General features: G+C 44.9%; 5 protein-coding genes across 9 annotated transcripts; 3 read left to right on the top strand and 2 right to left on the bottom strand.

Annotated features, from left to right (window-relative positions):
* The first annotated feature begins 7 nt into the window (after positions 1-7).
* Positions 8-6,350, top strand: LOC6539987 (myotubularin-related protein 4). Of its 5 annotated transcripts, none has more exons than XM_002086821.4 (15): positions 9-158; positions 1,030-1,153; positions 1,218-2,203; positions 2,361-2,551; positions 2,610-2,805; positions 2,876-3,061; positions 3,128-3,292; positions 3,359-3,485; positions 3,548-3,653; positions 3,720-4,048; positions 4,103-4,673; positions 4,758-4,908; positions 4,971-5,075; positions 5,318-5,520; positions 5,999-6,350. In XM_002086821.4, the coding sequence occupies exons 1-15, from the start codon at positions 144-146 to the stop codon at positions 6,192-6,194; spliced, it is 3,651 nt and encodes a 1,216-aa protein (XP_002086857.2). In that variant the 5' UTR covers positions 9-143; the 3' UTR covers positions 6,195-6,350. The 5 variants fall into 5 exon arrangements, with proteins under 5 accessions (XP_039233757.1, XP_002086857.2, XP_039233756.1 ...); XM_039377822.2 differs by having other exon boundaries at positions 36-274; XM_015189338.3 differs by having other exon boundaries at positions 36-250.
* A 500-nt stretch (positions 6,351-6,850) lies between these two features.
* Positions 6,851-9,404, top strand: LOC6539983. Its single transcript, XM_002086822.4, has 3 exons — positions 6,851-7,109; positions 7,220-7,942; positions 8,126-9,404. The coding sequence occupies exons 1-3, from the start codon at positions 6,957-6,959 to the stop codon at positions 9,167-9,169; spliced, it is 1,920 nt and encodes a 639-aa protein (XP_002086858.1). The 5' UTR covers positions 6,851-6,956; the 3' UTR covers positions 9,170-9,404.
* A 412-nt stretch (positions 9,405-9,816) lies between these two features.
* On the bottom strand, positions 9,817-11,316 carry LOC6539988 (lambda-crystallin homolog). Its single transcript, XM_002086823.4, has 3 exons — positions 11,131-11,316; positions 10,681-11,059; positions 9,817-10,436 (listed from the first exon to the last, which is right to left on the bottom strand). The coding sequence occupies exons 1-3, from the start codon at positions 11,166-11,168 to the stop codon at positions 9,906-9,908; spliced, it is 948 nt and encodes a 315-aa protein (XP_002086859.1). The 5' UTR covers positions 11,169-11,316; the 3' UTR covers positions 9,817-9,905.
* A 1,551-nt stretch (positions 11,317-12,867) lies between these two features.
* Positions 12,868-15,788, bottom strand: LOC6524949 (IWS1-like protein). Its single transcript, XM_039370641.2, has 6 exons — positions 15,573-15,788; positions 14,215-15,507; positions 14,002-14,158; positions 13,579-13,942; positions 13,114-13,521; positions 12,868-13,042 (listed from the first exon to the last, which is right to left on the bottom strand). Exons 1-6 carry the CDS (start codon positions 15,589-15,591, stop codon positions 12,920-12,922), a joined length of 2,364 nt encoding a protein of 787 aa, XP_039226575.1. The 5' UTR covers positions 15,592-15,788; the 3' UTR covers positions 12,868-12,919.
* A 470-nt stretch (positions 15,789-16,258) lies between these two features.
* LOC6524951 (WASH complex subunit 4) lies at positions 16,259-20,178 on the top strand. Its single transcript, XM_039371661.2, has 9 exons — positions 16,259-16,396; positions 16,461-16,963; positions 17,023-17,229; positions 17,284-18,384; positions 18,444-18,696; positions 18,752-18,906; positions 18,960-19,386; positions 19,447-19,652; positions 19,711-20,178. The coding sequence occupies exons 1-9, from the start codon at positions 16,372-16,374 to the stop codon at positions 20,152-20,154; spliced, it is 3,321 nt and encodes a 1,106-aa protein (XP_039227595.1). The 5' UTR covers positions 16,259-16,371; the 3' UTR covers positions 20,155-20,178.
* The last annotated feature ends 353 nt before the right edge of the window (positions 20,179-20,531 follow it).

The following is a 20,531-nucleotide window of genomic DNA, read 5'->3' on the forward strand; positions in this document are numbered from 1 at the left end:
AGCAGCAGCGATAAAAGCGATAGCAGCAAACAACGATAACAATTTCAATGGAAATGAAACAAAAAGTGTCTAAATGAATACATATGCACACATATGTATGTGCAACAACATTTGCAAATCTTTGTTTATAATAGCTGACGCTTATGGATTTTATGGTGGTAAATAGAGCGAGAAAATCTAGAAGCCAAGCGCGTTTTCAATTCGGCAATAAGTTTTGAGCTAAATACCCTGAAAGTCTGCTGAGCGAACGGTTTGTGGAATCCAAAAACCAAATGTGTGTGCATACATATGTACGATTGTAATGTGTTATTGTTGCTCCCCAAAATATCGAAACATATACATACCTACATATACGAATATACATATGAGTTTATGTAAACATACACATGCGTAAATGTTTAATTACTTTGTTTATGACAACATATACGGCCATTAGAATACGTTGAGTACGATAATCGGCCATTTTTCGCCTATTGGCTATGGAATCGTGATAATCTAGTCTATTGGTATATATGTGAGTGCGTATGTAATGCAGCAATATACATATATGTGCATACTATGTATTGCGCACCTTGTCGAACTACAACTGTGTGTGCTCACATAAATGTATGTGCATTGTACATTGTACATCCATACGTGCATATATGCAGTGCATTATCTATATTGCCACCACGACACTCAAAAACTCAAATATTAACTTCGATTTGTTCTAAAAGTGTTGATTGTGCCCAAATTATCATCCCAGTGACATTTATTTGGCTTTGTTTGCGCACTGCCTAATGCACATGTCCATAAGTATGTACATAGTATTATTTATTTATTTATGGTAGCCACTATACTATAGGTATCGAATCGCCCCAATAACGTCGCACACACACTGATGTGCGTAATTATGTATTCGGATGGTGGATATATGATATATATGCACCTATAAGCGATAACCGGATTTCCAATGACACCCAAATCGCCTTGCCTAAATATAAGCAAATAAGTAATTTCGAATACGTTACATGCTAAGTATTCTTTTAGCCGATTCACACAATGTCCGATGGATCGCCGCCTCCATCGATTTGCTTTATCCGTGCTGCCGAATCGTATCCAAAATCACAAATGGAGAAGGAAGACTCCCAGCTGCTCGTCCCGTTTCAAGAGTGTAGGTGCTCCCCCATATACTGTAACTTAAAACACCTGCTAATCCATAGTATATATCCCACCAGTGGCCGGCGAATCGATTAAGTACCTGGGACGCACGGATGATGGCATTCTCGCCCTGTCCAATTACCGGATATTCCTCTCCAAGCTGTCAACCGGCTATGAGACCTACGTTCCACTGGGCCTAATCGAAACCGTACAGGTGCGGGATTTGTTCCAGCTGATTGTCAACTGCAAGGATGCCAGCACTGTGCGGTGCTCCTTTCCGTCAGCGGAACAGTGCTCCGACTGGCAACGCCGGATCCATCTTATGATCGGGGTTCCCGAATCACTGGAAACACTCTTTGCCTTTCCATTTTACTCCTGGACCTGCGATGTGATCGGAAGTGGTAATGGAAGCGGAATCGGAAGTGGCCAGGCGAACGGAAACGGCCTAGTGGCCAAGGATCGCGCGCTACACAATGGCTCTGCTAAGCCCGCAGCCACCGTCACAGCGGCCAATCCTTTGCCCGATCCTGCCAGCGATACCATCTCTGCCGCCATGAGCAACCGCCTGCAACGATCCGTGCGCTATGAAAGCGACTTTAAGAACGAGGTTGCCCGCTTGGGATTCGATCTGAAGGGCTCGTGGCGCATCTCAACGGCCAATGCCGATTTCAAGCTCTGTCCCTCGTATCCACCCAAATTGCTTGTGCCCTGCTGCATCACCGATGAAATGCTTCACAACGTGGCCAACTTCCGGGGTTCGCGAAGGCTACCGGCTGTCGTCTGGCGGCACCAAAAGTCGGGTGCCATCTTGGCCCGGTGCAGCCAGCCGGAGGTCGGTTGGCTTGGCTGGCGCAACACACGGGACGAGCAGCTCCTCAAGGCACTCGCCGATGCATGTGCCTTTGACAGGGGCGAACACGCCAGGCATTCCAACAGCGCCAATGCAAAGGCGCAACCAACAAAGGGCTCCAAGGAGACCAACGGCCAGTCGGGTTTATCCGGCAAGAGTTCGCCATCTCTGGACGATTCCTCGCATGAGGAACTCACGCTGGATGAAATCAAGGTACGTTTTGGCGTTTATAACCAGATTAACCGGGTCTCCTTGGTATAAATAATCACGTTTATAAATAAACTACTTAACACAAAGCAGTAAAGAAGTCAAAATGCCAAGTGCTAATTAAATAAATTAATCCTTGTTCTTCAATTGTATTTTCTTTCAGAAAATCCTCATTGTAGATGCTCGCAGCTACACCTCCGCAGTTACAAATCGTGCCAGAGGTGGCGGATGTGAGTGCATCGAGTACTATCCCTGTGCAGAGATAGAGTTTATGAACCTGGGCAATATCCACGCCATTCGAAAAAGTTTTCACGCTGTCCGACAGCTTTGCGCGTCGTCTTCAGATGATCCCAAGTGAGTTTACTAAGGGTAGTTAACTGCTATGTGTACATATGGAATCATTATTTTACAGCTGGTACGGACAGTTGGAGAAAACCATGTGGATGCAGCACCTTTCGGGCCTGTTGGGAGCCACCATGACCGTTGTGCATACCATCGAGAAGAATGGACGTCCCGTCCTTGTGCACTGCTCAGATGGTTGGGATCGCACTCCACAGATCGTGGCCACGGCACAACTGTGTTTGGATCCCTACTACAGAACTGTCGAGGTACAGAACTGTTGATATACATATTTTCTGTTCTATAGTTTAAACTTTACCTACTTGCTTCTATTTGCAGGGGTTCCGCGTTTTGGTCGAGCGTGAATGGCTGAACTTTGGGCACAAATTCGCCGATCGTTCCGGAAATGGTCCCAATTCCGATGAAGTTAACGAGCGATGTCCAGTTTTTCTGCAGTGGCTTGATCTGGTGCATCAAATACACAGGCAGTATCCATGCAGTTTTGAGTTCAGTATAAGCTACTTGGTAAGCGTTGCAATGAAATTTCGTATGGTGTAGTGCCCATTAAGCCTTTTTTTATATATCTTTTAGATCAAACTGGCGCAACATTCGTTGTCCTGTCTGTTCGGCACGTTCCTATGTAATTCGCTCAGAGAACGCATCGAGAATTCAGTTTTCGACCGAACGTTTTCCGTGTGGCCATTTTTAGCGGAAACTATGTATAGAAATCCTCTCTATAAGCATGAGACTGAAAAGGTAAATATCATTTTGGTATGCACTGTCAAATTGAAGGGCGATGCTAATGATTTTTATATTTTTTAGGTTCTTTGGCCGGCGCACAGTGTGCGGTTTTTATATTTTTGGTCTGATGTATACCTTGGTAGTTTAGGGAACAAAAATGGAACTGATCTGCCATTACTAAGTAATGAAAGACAGAGCGGACACAATGGTGAGTAACGATGTACCCCTAATAGAAATGTACTCACTTTCATTTACTTAAATAACCAATAGGCCTCATGGCGAAGACACGATCTTCAGAAGACTTAACAACGAATGAGTTGGGACAGAGCACCATTTCCAGGAGGTCTAGTGATCCTAACCTGACCGTTGAATCCATGTAGGTCAACTAATGATTATTTGATCGGACAGCAAAATGAAATTCGTTTTTTTCCGTTCGATTCAGTGTTACAGATTGCTTCAATGCAAACAGCAACTCAATGTTTGACATACGATCTGAGGCCAACAACAGTGTTAGCGCAAACGTCCAAGAATGTCCAAGTGTTAAAGACTCCAAAGAAGTAGAGCTGGACGTAACGGATGCAACTGAAATAGGTCCATGTGGCCGTTCAAATAATCCCATTCCAGAGTTTCATAACGACCAAAGCACAGCTTCTAACCGTGATATATTGGAAGTGGAAACACAATCGCAAAGGCGAAGTTCCTTGGAGTTCTCACATCAACAGATACCTGGATCCGGGCGACCTGTCTTCATTTTCGGTTCATCCGAAAACGGTAAGTGATATTAGCAAGAAAGAGAACTTAACTTAACTATCGTAATGGTTTCAGATCCAAATCCAGTTCCTTCAAAATCTGAAGACACAAGTGATATTTGTCGCGCCCTATGGCATGGCGCTATTGAAACCAGCACTGATACCCTTATTCCCGCGGAGCCCGTACAAATACCAAACAGCGACAATAGCAGTAGAGACCACATAACACCCCCAATGGAATTGGTTATTGGTGATAAAAAGCTGGAGCCGACTACCACTGTCCAAACCAGTAAAATCAGTCAGAGCTACAATAATTTGCCCAAGGTACACATAAGACCGAATGCCGTGATATGCCCGCAGCGAGTAGACGCTTTTCCACATCACCTGGACCTACAAGTGCCAAGGGAGACGACGGGAAACCCGGACCGTTGCAAGCCGGATAAGTTAGCCAAAGATGCGAATTCCAATGGAGCCCTGCTGGCATCCGATGGCTACCACGCAGAGGAAAGTCTCTTCATGTCTCCCGACCTCCAGCGATTCGTGGGCCAGTCGCCATTCGATGCTCCCTCTACGGGCGGACGAATACGGCGAAATACCTTCGGCTCGAGCTACAGTCGCGACATGAAATTCACAGCAGAAAACGGCAGGTGAGTTGTGTACCGTCTCACCTTATGGCGCTTCTTCAAAAGACAATAAGTGTATACTAAAAATACAAAATCTACTTTCTACAGCGCACACCAATTCCCTTCGTCGGGCATCATATCGTTGCCCCCAACACCATTTCAGGAGAGGGCGCAGTTCACTATATCCTGTCCAGATGGCCTGGCTCATGGACTCAGCGAACAAAATATAAGACTCCACCAAATCGTACAAGAACACAAGGTAAAATCCAATATATCAACTGGTTTCATTACATTATTTAAAATACCAATACTCGTTTTTAGCTACGTGAGGAAATGCTTCTGCGAGAAATTCACGGTATGCGGCTGGCTTTGTTGGAAAAAGGTTGCCCCAGTTGCAACAGCATCGTTTCGACAAATATGGAACATGTAAATAATGATCTATTTTGATACTCGTTTTAGATATAACATGCGTGCATATATTCTTGAGAAGCGTGGTTGATGTTAGATATAGCCCCTCGTAGCAAAGTGTGTGCAAATACGTTTAAAATAGGGGCATATTCTATAAAATAACATATTGTGATGTTTCAATCGAGGGCAATATTGTATTCTAATCATAAGTAACAATGTGCATTTACTTTCAGTCGTCTAATTATTTAACTCTTCTTTAGGAAAATGGATCGGATATCGTTGAAAATGCTTCAACATGTTCCTGGGAAGCCGTCGAAGAACGTAGCGGTCCCCCATCGTATGCACCTTCCTCGATCCAAGAGAAAAAAGCCTCCAGTGTCCTATGGGTACCAGATCATGCCGTTTCACGTTGCTCTAGTTGTCAAACTGAGTTCTGGCTTGGACGAAGAAAACATCATTGTCGGTGCGCATCCAACACTTGAAACCTTACTGTTTTACTCTTAATAGATTTTCAATATGTATGATTTTTAGCTTCAGTTGAATATTTCCATTTTTAGCGATACTAAATTCCTAGACCTTAAAGTCAGTTAATAAGACTCTCGTACCTTCTTTATGACTGTGCAATACTACGATTAAATTGGACTATTCAATTCTTTTGATGCTCATATTCAACTTAAGTTGAATGCGTGTTATAATTTTTGTTATTTTACTGGGATACATGACTATACTAACAGTGTAAACTATGCTAATCAAGAATATATAAAAATCAAATAACAATTCATTTAATTTTTTAAGTTATTTCATTGTAGCTTAAACTATTTCAGCAAAACAACCCAGTCAGTTGATAAGCCACTAACGTATATTATTTAACTATTTTGTCTTATACACAAACGTATTTTTTGAGCAGTTAATAAAGCAAACACTATTTAATTCAATTACAGATCATGTGGAGAAATTTTTTGTGCTGACTGCTCGGAATTTTGGGCGCCGTTGCCAAACGAAAAGCTTTTTAATCCAGTTAGGCTATGTGGATCTTGCTACACGACCGTCACAACAAATGTCCAAGAGTATGCTGCAGTACCTGCAGAATCCGAATCCCAGGTGAAGGACGAGGAGGCGTCTTCTGCGAATTCCTAAGAGCTTTTCCCAATTAACTTAAGTCTCCTCTGTTGTATCAATATGTACATATTATTACTCAAAAATATTTATTGCATATGTGTTAGCACCATAATAGCGAAAAGTTCATCTGTGCGTTTATATAGAACACGAAATTATACAATTTTGTTAGAAATATATATGTGGATATATGGAAACAATTGTAAATTCAAATACAATCTTTAAACAAAAAATCAAATTCATTTATTGAATTACCAATGGGTCGAAATGGAGTATACGATAAAAGGGGTTTTCAAAATTACCAAAAGCCTTTAGAATATCGTAAAAAAGGAATTAAATAGTGTGAAAGGTGTGTTTTCTTAACATTCCGATTAAATAAACTTTAATGCTCCTTGGTGTTTTTTTTTTATATTTCTATACTGAAGACTTATTTTAAACCAGAGTTTTATTTTACATAAAAGGACAGAAAGTCTTTCCTATTTTCTGTACAATTGTTGTTTTATATTTATATTTTATAAAATATCCTAAAAGAATAGTTTATATAAAGTTAAAAAACATTAAAAAAAAACATATAGACGTGGTTATCGTTATCGATACTGAACCGGTGTGAACAGACCATAAAAGCTGCAGGTGAAATCCTCGGCTCAGGTAACATATGTATATCGATAACTATTAACCCATACAGTCGTAGAAGCGCCAAACACGGCGTTGTTTCGAAGTTTTTTTTTTGTATTAGTTTCCTTTCTTAAATTGTTGATATTTGTGTTCGAATTGTGTGCGAAGATGTGTGATGTCCGAAATCTAATTGACTTGTCCGAATGGGATGAGCCCACCAAGGAGCCGTTGCACGAAGAGCCGGAGGACTCTGTGGTGGCCACGAACTTTGAGGTGCCCTACGATCCCTTCGATCTGATGGAGAAGGAAGCTTGCATCAAGGTAAGGTTAGGTTGCATACCACTGGGATCCCCAATGCTTTGGGTATAGATCTTTACTGGTCGTATTTATTCATGCAATTCACTTAAAACTCCTTTTTCCACCAATTTCAGGGCATGACCTTGACGTCGCAGATCAAGGAAAAGGTGTCCAGTGCCGAACGACAGTATCCGGATCTTGAGAGCGAGAGTCCTCCGGTTTGCATGCAGACGGATGCAGCGACTGCGTCCGGACCCGGATCAGGAGAAACAACTCAAAAGCGGCGCTCGAACAGCTCGTTCCAGAAGCAGCTCCTTAAACTTAATGCCTCACGATCCGTGGTGAACACACCAACCCATAGTCGATCCAAAACAGAGTTTGAGAGAACAATTCTGAACGAAAACCTGCAGATGCTGGCGGCAGAGTCGCCATTGAAGCTTATCGAGGACGACGACGTCCTGTCGAACAGTATCAACTTCGAGGAAGACCTAAAAATGCTACGCATTCCGATCCTAGACGCGCTTAACAATGCAGAACCCAATGCAAAAGCCGAAGAAAATCAGGGAAACGTAAACAGAATGGTTGACGTGCGGCAAGAAAGTCAGGAAAGTCCACATACCCCAATCGAAGACCGATCAAATGGCAAGAGTTTGAGCCAACTCCTGGAGCAGCTGAAGATCTTGGCACACGAACACGTCGAGAGGTCCAAGTGGCATCTGTTTGACACGGCAATTGAATCCATTGCAGCGGTCATCTTTGGACCCGGTGGCTCTTGTCCGGAAGGTAAAAAGGGCGAAGCAGCTATATCATCGCCGTACTCATACACCCGCCAAGGAACATTTGATCTCGAACTTCAAGTAAGTACTACATTTAGTCCTTTACTGAAAATAATTGTTAACATTTGAGGTCTAAAGCAGAAGATACATCTTCATTGCTATTTATTATAGGAATACGCATGTTTCCTCTAAGATATTGGATTGTGTGTCGTATAGCTTTTTAACAATAAAGCCTTATTAAATTGTTTTATTTCTCCAATTCAGGGCAAGAAGACAAAACGTTCCTTGGATGCTAACCACATAGAGGAGGAGGAGATCGATCCACCAGGAAGTGACGTTCAAAACTTTCCCGATGCCATGGTCTGCTCAACAGCCACATTTGATGGCGAATCTCGTCTAAATCCATTTGATAGGGACTCGCTTCCATCCCTACCATCGATAACTTCGATACCGTCCGTGTCAGAAGCCAGAAAGGAGCCGTTTATGACGGAGTTGGTTGACGAAACACTCGCCCAGCAGATCAACCAGCTGCTGGAGCGGCACAAACTCGCAAACACTGGCATCAGCGATCACGAACAACAACACGGAGTTGATCCCAGGACAGTCATACTGTTGGTGAACCCCAGCAACTACAGCAGCACTCAGGTAGCATGCAACGTTTCTACCAACAACGTTGCCAAGACCAAACCAATGCCTCTAAGTGAGTCCAACGCGGCGGTCTCCATGCGCCGTCGATCATCGTCACTTTCCATTCAGGACAAGTGCAAGTTGCCCAGGGAAGTCCTGAAGTCCGATCGCCAGGTGGAAAATCTGCCGCCGCCCAGGGAGGTCAAGAACACAGCCACTGTTGGGCCAATGGCTGCAGCAGCTGCCTTCCGCCAGCGGAGCAACTCCTTCTCCACGCCCAGTAATCCGTCCACAAAAGCCTACGAAAGCAGGCGCACACTAATGAGCAGTCGCTTGAGGAATCCATCCATTAACGAATCGATGGGCAAACCTAATGGAATGCTTAAAGTGACGAAGCCCATCAAGCCGGTGGTTCCAATTATGAAAGTGACTGCAAGCAACGAGTCCACCTACCTGAATCCGGTCCATCCACGTATACCTGAGACGCCCATATCAACTAGGACCAAGCCTATCCAAAAGATATCCTGCACGAGCACACCACTGCCACAAATGCGCATCCAGCAGCGCAGATCCCTGAAGCCAATGGCCATGACCGCAGGATCGGGATCCATGTCAAATACCTCCTATTCAACGCCCAGCATTAGGGGGCCTAGTTTCTGCAAGAAAACCGGCTCCGGATAGACAATGCATTGCGTAGACATGGGGAGCACTTTCTTGGCCCGTGGGCGGTGGCGCAATGTCGCCTGAAAGTGAATTAAAATGTGATGTCTGAGGTCAAGTTGGTAACCTTGAAGATAAACCGACAGTGTGAAAACGGCTTGGCTATCTCCCCCCATATTTTTGTTTCTTCCATTTATTTTTTGCCCGACGTCACAAGATAAAGCGAACTGATATGCAGTCTGCACTCAATACTAGACTTTACCAAATTAGTTTGCGTTTCGAAACGGATTAGCAGTGTTGCCTGTCCTGTATATTTACTTTTCACTTGAACTGATCGAACTAATTAGTTAAATTATCTTTGTGAATGCCCACCTATCATCCACTTAGTTACCTATCATCCACTTAGTTACCCTAATCCAAGTCCTTATTGTTTCGGAATCACACTAAAATAGAATTTATCAACCACGTGTTCGCCAGCATATCACAGGACAACAGCGTTTAAGACAGTTTAAGTCGTTTGACCACAAGTATCCTACGTTTTAAGGATTTGTCTTTTATATATTACCTAGAAGTAGCTAGATAAGACGCTTGCAAAGCACACTCTCTATTATTTTCCCATCTCACAGCTGTCTTGAGAAAGCAGTGAGGAATAATTCAATAAAAAGAGATTATCAGTTAAGAAATTTCCGTATATTTAACGTACATATGTGGCGCTAGCATATCACAACAAAAAAAAAAACAGCAAGATAATAATGAGTTACTGGTTGAGCTTGTTCTTGAGAATGCTCAACTGGGTAAGGCAGTTGTCGCGGTAGTTGCGGCGTTGGGCCAACTGATCCAGCGGCACCATCTCGCCCAGCTGCTTGGCCACCTCGACGGCGACGGGGCCCTCCATTTTCGGTGTTGGTCCCATTGTCTCGCTGACGGCATAGATGGTCTTCGAGTAGCGCTCGAAATAGTTGGCCATGCCCTCGGCATTCAGATGGGCCGTCTCCAGGGGACCCAGGAAGGCGTAGCGCGGTCCCAGTCCATTGCTCATCACGCTATCGATGTCCTTGACGTTCAGGATGCCGGCCTCGACCAATCGCCATGTCTCGTTCAGGATGGCATACTGGATGCGGTTCAGGGCGAAGCCCTCGATCTCACGCGACAGCGTAACTGGTTTCTGGCCAATCTCCTCCATCAGGGCACGGGTCTTCTTCACCCATTCCGGTTTGGTCCACGGTGCGGGCACGATCTCGACCAGGGGAACGTAGTACGGTGGGTTGACGGGATGCGAGACCAAAACCTGTTCACGAAATCAAGCGTAATTGGTCTTAGTCATTGCGTTCTCATCGAAACCAAAATCGAAATAAATGCGAATCTAATTGGGCACAAGGACGGCGCAGCTTTAAAGTTATCAGCGGCGGGAATTTATCTCTTTGCTGAATGTGAACTATTCTAAAACATTGCCATAAACGACCATGGCACACTGTTTACCAACCCAAGGTGGAGATACCAATTGGTTTGCTAATCTAAAGAATTCAACTCACATTGGCCTTGTTTTTCAGATCCGCGCTGAAGAGAGAGGGCAGAAAAGTGCTGGTGGAGCTGGACAGGATGGTGTTGGGTCCGACGACGGCATCCAACTGCTTGTAGAGGGCCTTTTTCAGGTCGAGACGCTCGGGGATGCACTCCTGCACGAAGATGGCGCCCTTGACCAGCTCCTTGATGTCGTTGGTGCCCGAAATGCAGGCGAATTGCTGGGCGGCGGTCAGCTTGCCACGGAGCAGTCCCTTGGCCTCCAGATCCAGCAGCTCCTTCTGCGTGGCAGTCAATGCGGTGGACACCTGCTCGGGCAGGATGTCGAACAGCACCACCTGGTAGCCCACCGAGGCGAACAGCATGGACCAGGAGCGACCAATCAGACCGCTGGAAACGAAACACTGCCAGTGAGCACCTGGATATCCTCGCGAATCGCCTTTTCGTTATGTCCCACTTACCTGCCCACAATGCCAATTTTCTCGTTCTTCTGCGACATCTTTGTTTATTTACTTTTCCGATTTACTGCTGCTGCGGAGTTGGAATTGAGGAGCTATGGAGGAGCTATTGCTGTCGACCGCCACTTGGCACAGCGTACATGCGTTTGAGCAATTAGACGGCAGCGCAACCGGTTTAATATTCGGCGATAACAACCGCCAGAGGTGAACCCAAAAACGAGAACGAGAACCCAAGTGCTTGTGGGGTGTTGGGAACGCTTGATGGGTGTCGGTGGAGATTTCCGAGGAGATAGTGGGTCGTGCGATAACAATGCCACCCCGATGGGCAATTGGACGATGCTGCCACGCCCACAGCGGTGTATACACATCTTGGCAGCTGCCTTGCATGTGGTCTACTTGTCTCTTGCTCCCAATTTAGAACCCAAATGTGTGGTACTTCTTGTTACAAGAAATATGTATTAAATGCAGATGGTAAACTTGAAAACCAAGAAATATGCATCTAATTGATTTATAATTCCATTTATAATTAAATGGAAAGAAACTTTGTAATATACTTAAGAAAATTTGATGTAGTTAAGCCCACATGCAAACCATGGTACACTTAATGTTGGTAGCTAAGGAGCTAGGTACAAAGTACGGGTACCTGTACCTCTTGCAAACGGTATTTTCCACGTGGGGGAGATAATCCATCGAGGAGCAACCGATTTCCTAGCGGGTGTCACTCGGCAAAACTGTGCCAAGATGCCCTTAATTTGACTTTTATTAATAATGCCATTTTATAATGTTAGCTACTACGGCGAGTATCTTTGTGATTGTCCATACGCTTATGTACTTGCTACCGGCACAAAAATAACCCCGCAAATTGTTTACTAAGCTTTTTGAGCTTTCGCCGTCTTAAATATAAGGCAATTGAAATTATAAATATGTTTGTAGAGCAATTGGAAAAACTACGTCAAGTATATTAATCTGATTCAAGCTTAATCAGCATTGCAAGTGAATTCGTTTTAAAACTAGTTTTAATGTACGTTTCTTTTTTCGCTACTCTCCTGCTTAAAATGGAAACCATCTGAGAATCTTTTTGGTTGGGCGATGCGGAAAGCCAGTCATAATCTCCACTGACATATTTATCATTTACTTTCATGTGCTACGAGCTATTTCTTACGGTAAAAAAATTTAACATTTAGATTCCTCAATCTTTGTTTTTTTCCACATAATAAATTAAACGCGAGTTCTTAAGATAAGAATGGAAAACATGATCTTTGAGTATATCATACGGTTTCTTCGTGTGTTATTTGTACAAATGGACCACCCATCCCAAAAATATAATAACCTTTTCAAGGGTATACAAAAAGTACTATTCTTCTTTAAGGACTCTTAGTTTTTTTTTCGTTTAATTAACGAATGGAGATGAGTGTATTAAAAGTGCAACTTGTATTCTCATTTTACTGTTTCCAAGTTGTTTAACTATTTTATTTATTTAATGTGCTTTGCTGAAAGCTGCAATATCTAATCGGTAAATGCACATTACTTCTATTACACAAGTGCATATTTACAACTGATTTTGTGGCTTCCTGATAAGATTGCAGCATACCTGATAAGAACAGCCTACATGGCTCTCCCATCTCTTTCCTTTTGACTTCGAAATCTAGCTCATCATTTTAATTGTCTCAAGTGGACCCGCATAATACAAAAGGCTAGCTTTCTCGTGTGGAGTTATATTCAAAAATATATATTTTAAAATTTTGTTCTATGATTTCGATTTTATTTAATTTAAAGTTAGCTAGAATGCTGCTTACAGTGCCATCTTTCGACCCTCTATCGATATCTCAACTGCCCTTCGGCTCTCCTTCAGTCGTTTTGAGTCCAGAAAACGTTTCATATGCTTCTCGTAGCGGTTTGGCTTGCGCTTGGTTGACTGAAATGTCCAATGAGATCAATGATTAAAATAAGGAATCGAAAGCGAGAGCTTAATGCTGGGCAACTAACCGTGGAGATTTCACCCTCGACGGTTGACTTAGGGCGGATGACATAGTCCTTGTTGGAGGGCATGGGAACACGAGCGCGCGCCACCCAGCCGGGATCTCCAGGACGCAGCAGCTTGTCCTCGTTGGAGAAGGTCTGATTCAAGGTAGGTGCTTTGCTGCTGGAGGAAGGCTCTGGATCTGGACTCTTATGCCGATGACGCGACATCTGCGCCAAATCACGCTCCTGACGCTCCTCCTTGCTCATCGCTGAGAAGTTGCAACTGAGGTTGAATATCGGACGGGCCCACTCGGAAATCAGGCGACCAGCGCGATCGCGATTCGTCTTGGTCTCCTGGGGGTGTTTGTACAAATACATTACAGCCTTGCCAATGCCCGACTGTTTCAAAAGTCCCTTTTCAATGGTAGGAAACTAAAGGAAGTGATCACATGAGAATCCATAATACAACAAGACTAGCATGTTACTCACATCTGATAATAGTTTAAGAATACTCTCGCGTATCTGAAGACATGGCAGACTTTTGTTTGGCAGGGGCGCTAGCCAATCTGTAAGTACATTGAGTATATTGTGCTCCAAGAAGGCCAGCTGCAAGTGCTTCTTGATCAGCTGTGACATCACTTGCTTCAGCATTGAAATCTTCTTCGTGGCCGGCTGACCCATCATGTTCAGCTGACGGTCATCGTCCGAGGCGTTCTTCATACTGATGATAAGCTGATCAATCAGATCGTCGTTGTCGTTGATCAGATCAATATCGCGCTTGCGACGACGCACTCGCTTCTCTTCCTTCTTTCTCAAGAGCATAGCATCAAAGTCCGAAATAAAGTTACTGTTTCTGCAATAGACGTAAATGTGGGCTTAAATTATATTAATTTGAAAGAAATAAAGTCTTACTCTGGTTCATTTGAAATTGGTGTGTTCTCATCGTCAGAGCTCTCTGTGATTTTATCTTGTGATTTCTCTTTGCCTAGGCCATTTCCCTGTTCATCCTCCTCTTCATTGTCTGTGTCCGTGATTTTTACGCGCTTCTTTGTCACCTTCGGTCCTTCGTCTACATTGAAATCACACATTAATTACGAGTCTCTAAAAGTTGTAGCCCATATTTACCATCAGAATCGCTGACGGCCAGTCTTTTTCGCCTGGAAGCAGTCTGGGATGTGGCACTACCGGACCGAGACCGAGATCGGGATCCCTTTCGCGAACCACCGCTAATGGAGCGACTGCGGGAACGGGAACCGCTTCTAGAGCGTCTCGATCCACTCCTGGAACGTCTTGATCCGCTTCTGGAACGTCTAGATCCGCTTCTGGAGCGCCTGGATCCGCTCCTAGATCGCCTAGATCCACTTCTTGAGCGCCTGGAACCGCTTCTAGAACGTCGGGATCCACTTCTGGAGCGCCTGGATCCACTTCTGGAGCGCCTCGATCCACTTCTTGAGCGCCTGGATCCGCTGCGGGATCGTCTTGATCCACTTCTAGATCGCCTGGAGCCCGAACCACTGCGCGAACGCCTGGATCCGCTCCTAGAACGCCTGGACCCACTGCGGGAGCGTCTAGAACCACTGCGGGAACGGCGAGATCCGCTACGTGAGCGCGCCGATCCACTGCGAGAGCGCCTGGATCCGCTCCGTGAGCGCCTGGAGCCACTACGGGAGCGTCGAGAGCCACTGCGAGAGCGCCTCGAGCCACTTCGAGAACGCCTTGATCCCGATCCACTGCGAGATCTTCTAGATCCAGAGCCGCTTCGCGAACGTCGAGAACCGCTCCGCGATCTATTTGAGCGTCTAGAACCGGATCTACTGCGAGATCGCTTAGAGCCGCTGCGGGAGCGACGTGATCCACTGCGGGATCGCTTAGATCCACTGCGTGAGCGGTGCGAGCCACTACGTGATCGCTTAGATCCACTGCGGGAACGCCTGGAGCCACTGCGGGATCGTCTAGAGCCGCTGCGCGAACGTCTGGATCCAGCAGGCGAGCCCGGAGCTCCGCCAGAATGCCGGGAGCCGCTGCGGGAGCGAGCGGAACCGCTCCGCGAGCGCCGGGAACCGTTCAGGGATTGCTTAGAGCCACTGCGCGAACGCCGGCCACTGGCTGCCGAGTGTGCGGATCCGCTACGAGACCGATGGGATCCACTTCGCGAGCGGGAGACGCTCTTCCTGGTAGCACTGCGACTACGACTGCGACTACGTGAGCGGTCGGCGATGGCCTCGGCATTATCATCACCATTCTTGGGTGCTGGCGAAGGGGACTTGCTCTTGCCCTTTTCTTGCAATACTGAATCCAAATTGGTTGCGTCGGGATTGGAATCTGGGATTTCCTTGAGCACCGCTTCTGCGGCCGTGTCTGTTGCGGTCTTCTCGAGAGCCTCGGATATGGTCTCGGCTTCGTCTCCGCCGGCCTTTTCTGAAAATGAAGTTTATAAAATGGTTTAACTAGAATTCCAATAAAGAATCAATTTGGTAATCAACCTTTTTCAGACGTTTCCATGCCGCGCTATAAACTATAAAGGAAAAATTTTGAAAAACACGCTTCACAACTAAATTTGCCAAATCAGTTGGGCAAACGGCTTTTGAATTCAAAGATAATACATTAACGCACTAACTAAATATTAATTCTTGCAATGACTTATAAAATACGACGCGATTTGATTGCTCGGCATTTGACAGGGCCAGCGGAACGAATGGAATTGGAACGGTAACGTTTGTGTGTGTACACATACACTCATGCACACACGCTGTTTGGGGCCCTTACACACGGCAAATCTTTATAATCGATAACAAAACTTATATGATAAGAGTTATACAGACATTTGAAATAACTTATTTTATAAAAACATTTAAGTCCATACGTAAAAGATTGAAGAAAAATAAATAAAAGTATAAAATTAAGATAAATGCTTTGAATCCTCGGCAATCGATAACCAACCGAATTCCCTTTGTAAAAATTAATTTTATTAATGCATCAAGATAAAAACTAAATATTGCATGTAATCGTAGTCATTACGACTATGTATTTGTACCTCTATGTCTTAAATCGAATTATATATGCTTTAACTATTATACAATGGTCTAAAGTTAATAAAATATATATATCGATATCGCAATCATTTGCAACTTCTGATGAAAAAACGTAAGGTGTCACTAGCTTGTTGTAACAAAGATATCGAACATTTACCGTTATCGAATCGGAATCCACCCACTTGAAATGCCCCATCCCTAAATTACTAATAAGAAAATCAAAACAATAACATTTTCAAATTTGGCAAACATGAAGGAAGAGCAAAGCTCTATGTGTACGCATGGAACGCCGATGTCAGCTATCTAGTATTATTCTAATCTATATATTTTCCATATCAGCTATGTTTGCCGAGGATATCTTAAGAGATTACGGCTCCTTCATATCGGAGCACGATGGGAAATTGAAATTATTGCGGGATAAAGTGCCTAATTCAGATGTTTTGGAGCCTGCACCGTGTATATCTATGTCGCCAGTTGTCGAGGTGAACTTTATGGGCAATGACTTCAAGGTTCCGGACAGAAGCTTTGAGGAATCGGAGCTTGTGGCCAATAAGCCGCTGACAACTCTGGCAAATCTGTGCAATCAGTGCAAAAATCTGTCCAGAAAGGCGAAACGGTTTCAGCTGGCATTCCTTTTCATCGACTTTCGATTGGATGATTCCCCAACATCCGAGGGTTCCTCCGGCTTGGAGGGATCCTTGGTCCGCATGAGCAGCTCCATGGACTTCTTTTGCCAGGTCTATTTTCTGCTCAAACGCATGATTGTGATACTCCAAAATATTTGGAGACAAATAGCCGCATCTGTTAGCATCCCCATGGACATCAATGAAGTCCACATATTCGTAAGTTAAAGATCTAACTCAAATGAAGTGCATTAACCAGTTTAAGTCGAATCTAACAGGCTGTCTTTGATGCTATGGCTGAGTTACTGGAACACATAGTAGTATTCAATGAACTGGCGAATCAATCAAAGATTTCCACCATGTGGGCGCTGTACAAGAAGTGGCTAATGCACCTGTCCAATAGCCAATCCACAAACTTGGAGCTCAATGGCCTCAGTTCATCTCTAGTGGATATAGAGAATCTGATCACCAAGGATTTCTTTCGAGTAAGTTCAAGGGAATCGAGAATGGTACCGCTTAAATGCATGTTTCTTTAACAGATTCTACTGGACAACCTGATGGAGTTGAAGAAGCAATTTAGCCTGAACAGTGTTAGCCCCATCACCCAGCATTCCAATGCCTACATTCGTAAGAAGCTTCTCGACGTCGATGTGAATCAGAGCAACGAATTTAAGAACTACGAGGATCCCAAGCACATAGTTCGCCTTACCACCTTCGTGGTGGTGGTCCATGAGCTGGGGATCCAGATGGAGGGAAAACTGGTCAAGAATGCTGTCGACTTGGTGGCCAGGCATAAGCAGGTGCCCCTCAATCGAAGCGTTTTCTGGTCGCCTGCCGGATTCCTCTTTCTACATGCCAAAACCCTGATGAAGTCATCAGCCCGATCCCAAGATGGACTTGCCCCAAAAGTGCATAGCACAGTTGTGGAGAAGTTTAGGCTTAGCGATCAGAAGATGTGTCGCCAGTTGGGCGTTCAAATATCGCTGTGGTCCATCAGAATGCAGAGGGTATTCGATGCCGGAGTCTTTGGGCATCTCAAGACTTTCATGCAGTTGATTCTCAATGGTCACTCCTATGCCGATCAAGTTAGCCTGCTGGCTGTCTCGCTGATCAACCGGAATGTGGCTCTGATGACGCCAATGACCAGGAACGATTGGTTCGTCGTTGCTCGGTTGCTGCAGTATCTGAAGGTCATTCAAAAGATCTTTGAGTCAAACCAAATCAATTTCGTGCGCTTTATCAGCTCGCTGATACAGTGGCAAAAACAAAAGATTATTCACCTGCTACACACAACGAAAAAGAAGATAGTTGACCTCAAGTTGCTGCAGCGCAAGATGAACTTTTTGGCCACAATGAAGCTGGCCGAGAGGTCCATCATGGGATTTCCGTGCAAACAACGATTGACTTTCATAAATCTAGCCCTAGGAGAGTTTCTGGATAATCGCCTCCTGCCCGCCGACAATCAAAAGTTGATCAAATCGATCCTGCACCGAGTAAATAACATCAGCGACTTTATGCGGAATATCGGAGGACAACTGAACACGTCGGACTCCTCGAGTCTGGTATATAATCACTGGTTCCTGAACACTTCGGTGCTTAAGGAGTACACCGAACTGCAACGCAACCCCTACTCCTTACAGGTGAGTTTTTAACCCAGTATGTAGCAAAGCAACTTCACATGCTTACCATTCATCTGCAGAACCTAGTATCCGTGAGCCATCACCTGGACAAGATCATGGCTATGTTCAGGGGTTCAAGGTGTCCCAAGCAATCAGCGAATGACTTGATCATCGAGTTTTTGAGCAACCACCTGGAGTTCTTTCTGCGGATGGAGGCTCTTTCGCATCTCTTCCAGAACCAGGATCAACCATTTCAGCAAAGTGCCTTGGACTATCGCCTCTGCATTAATGCAGTTTCGGTTGAAAATCAAGGAGATTACCATGTTATAAGGGGTAAGATAAAACCATGTGTTTCACTGATCAATTTATAATAGCTTGTTTATTTCAGATCACCTAGAGAACTATTTTACTGCCACGTTCTACAATTTAACGACAATCGCTCCGCACGACTGGAAATCGTACGAAAAGATGCGTCATTTGGCCAACAAGGTGCTGCAGCTGCGTCCCATCGATGACCACCTGCCCAACCAGATAATTGACCAGGTAACCGATCAAATCCCTTCTATTAACCATATTAACCTTTCTTGCTTTGAAAGGGCATAGACGTGCTGCAGATCATGCGGAATATACACACTTTCGCCTCTTCCTATGCCTACAATATGAACCTGCAGGTGTTCGTGGAGACGCACAGCAGGAGCAAGCACCTGGACATCATAGGCACCCGGCACGTGGCCAACTCGGTGCAGACGCACGGCACCGGGATTATCAACACCACCGTCAACTTCATATACCAGTTCCTGCGCCAGAAGTTTTACACCTTCTCCACCTTCCTCCACGACGAGCAGATCAAGTCGCGACTGCTCAAGGAGCTGCGTTTTCACTCGGAGCAAAAGTACAGCAAGACCTACCAGTCGTATCCCTACGAGCGCGCCGAGAGCTTTCTTAAAAAGATCAGAAGGCTGGGCTGCTCCAGCAATGGCGAAACTTATATGGATCTGTTCAGGAAGGTAATCACACAAGTCGGTAAGTCTATGGCTTTAATTTAGCGAAATGGTTAAATATATTAATAAATATTGCTTTTAGGTAATGCTGTGGGCTATGTGCGCCTTCTGCAGGCGGGCAGCAAGCATGCCAACTTCCGGAATCGCTCGTATAAGACCAGATTCGACAGCAACTTTAGTTGCGGAGGCTCCAAAGTGCGCGCTGCCACGGAGGGCTCCATTAAGGAGTACGAGAAGAGCCTGGGTCACATGAAGGAATGCTACTCGGATAGCACAAATTACTTCAAGGTACAGTCAACGATCTTACCACATTACTTAGCAGCTCAATCCATGATTTATTTTGCAGCTTCTTTTGCAAGGCTTTCAGCCCTTCCTGTGCAATCCGCATAACCACCATCTGCGAACCTTCTACCTCATCACACCGGCGCTCATCATGAACTACATTGACTACCGGGTCAAGCAGAAGATGAAGATCCACAAAAAGGACCAGACCAAGGTCTCGCTGTTCGAGGATGGCTTCGCCATCGGCCTGGTCTACATCCTCAACATGCTGAACCAGCAGACGGAGTTCCATGAGCTGGGCTGGAGCCAAACGACCACGCAGCACCTGTACGCGGAACGCTGCAAGGTGCGCGACATTTTGGCAGGTCAGCAGCGGTCGGCGCCGGAGCAGCCGGACGAGAAGCTCTTCCAGACGGTGGCGATAACCGAACGACATGTGAACGCCTACGAGCATGAATACAATCTGCTGTACGCCACTCTGAGTAGCTCCGAAATCTTCTTCCAATAAACAAATATCCCATATACCACCAAACCAAAACACAGAATTTAGTAGTTGGTTGCCGTTTATTTAGATTTATTAAGACGAAAATACAATTCCGATTCCGGTACATAGCGTAGAACGTTGTTATATATGCAATTAGATAATCAGCATTACTATTACTATTATTAGTAAGCCAACATCAAAAGATCAAACACTTTTCTAAGTCCCCTGATGTCTCTCGTCTCATTGTTTTTTTTTCTTTCTCAATGGAAATGTGAAAGTTACAGATTCAATGCATATCTTATATAGCCAATTAAACGCTGTCTGACATTGGGAGGCTCTAATTTAATTCAATTTTGGCCCCCACATACAATTGAATGGCCAAAAACAAAAGCCCATTGGGA

Source organism: Drosophila yakuba, chromosome X (genome assembly GCF_016746365.2).
Source record: "Drosophila yakuba strain Tai18E2 chromosome X, Prin_Dyak_Tai18E2_2.1, whole genome shotgun sequence".
Lineage (NCBI taxonomy): Eukaryota > Metazoa > Arthropoda > Insecta > Diptera > Drosophilidae > Drosophila > Drosophila yakuba.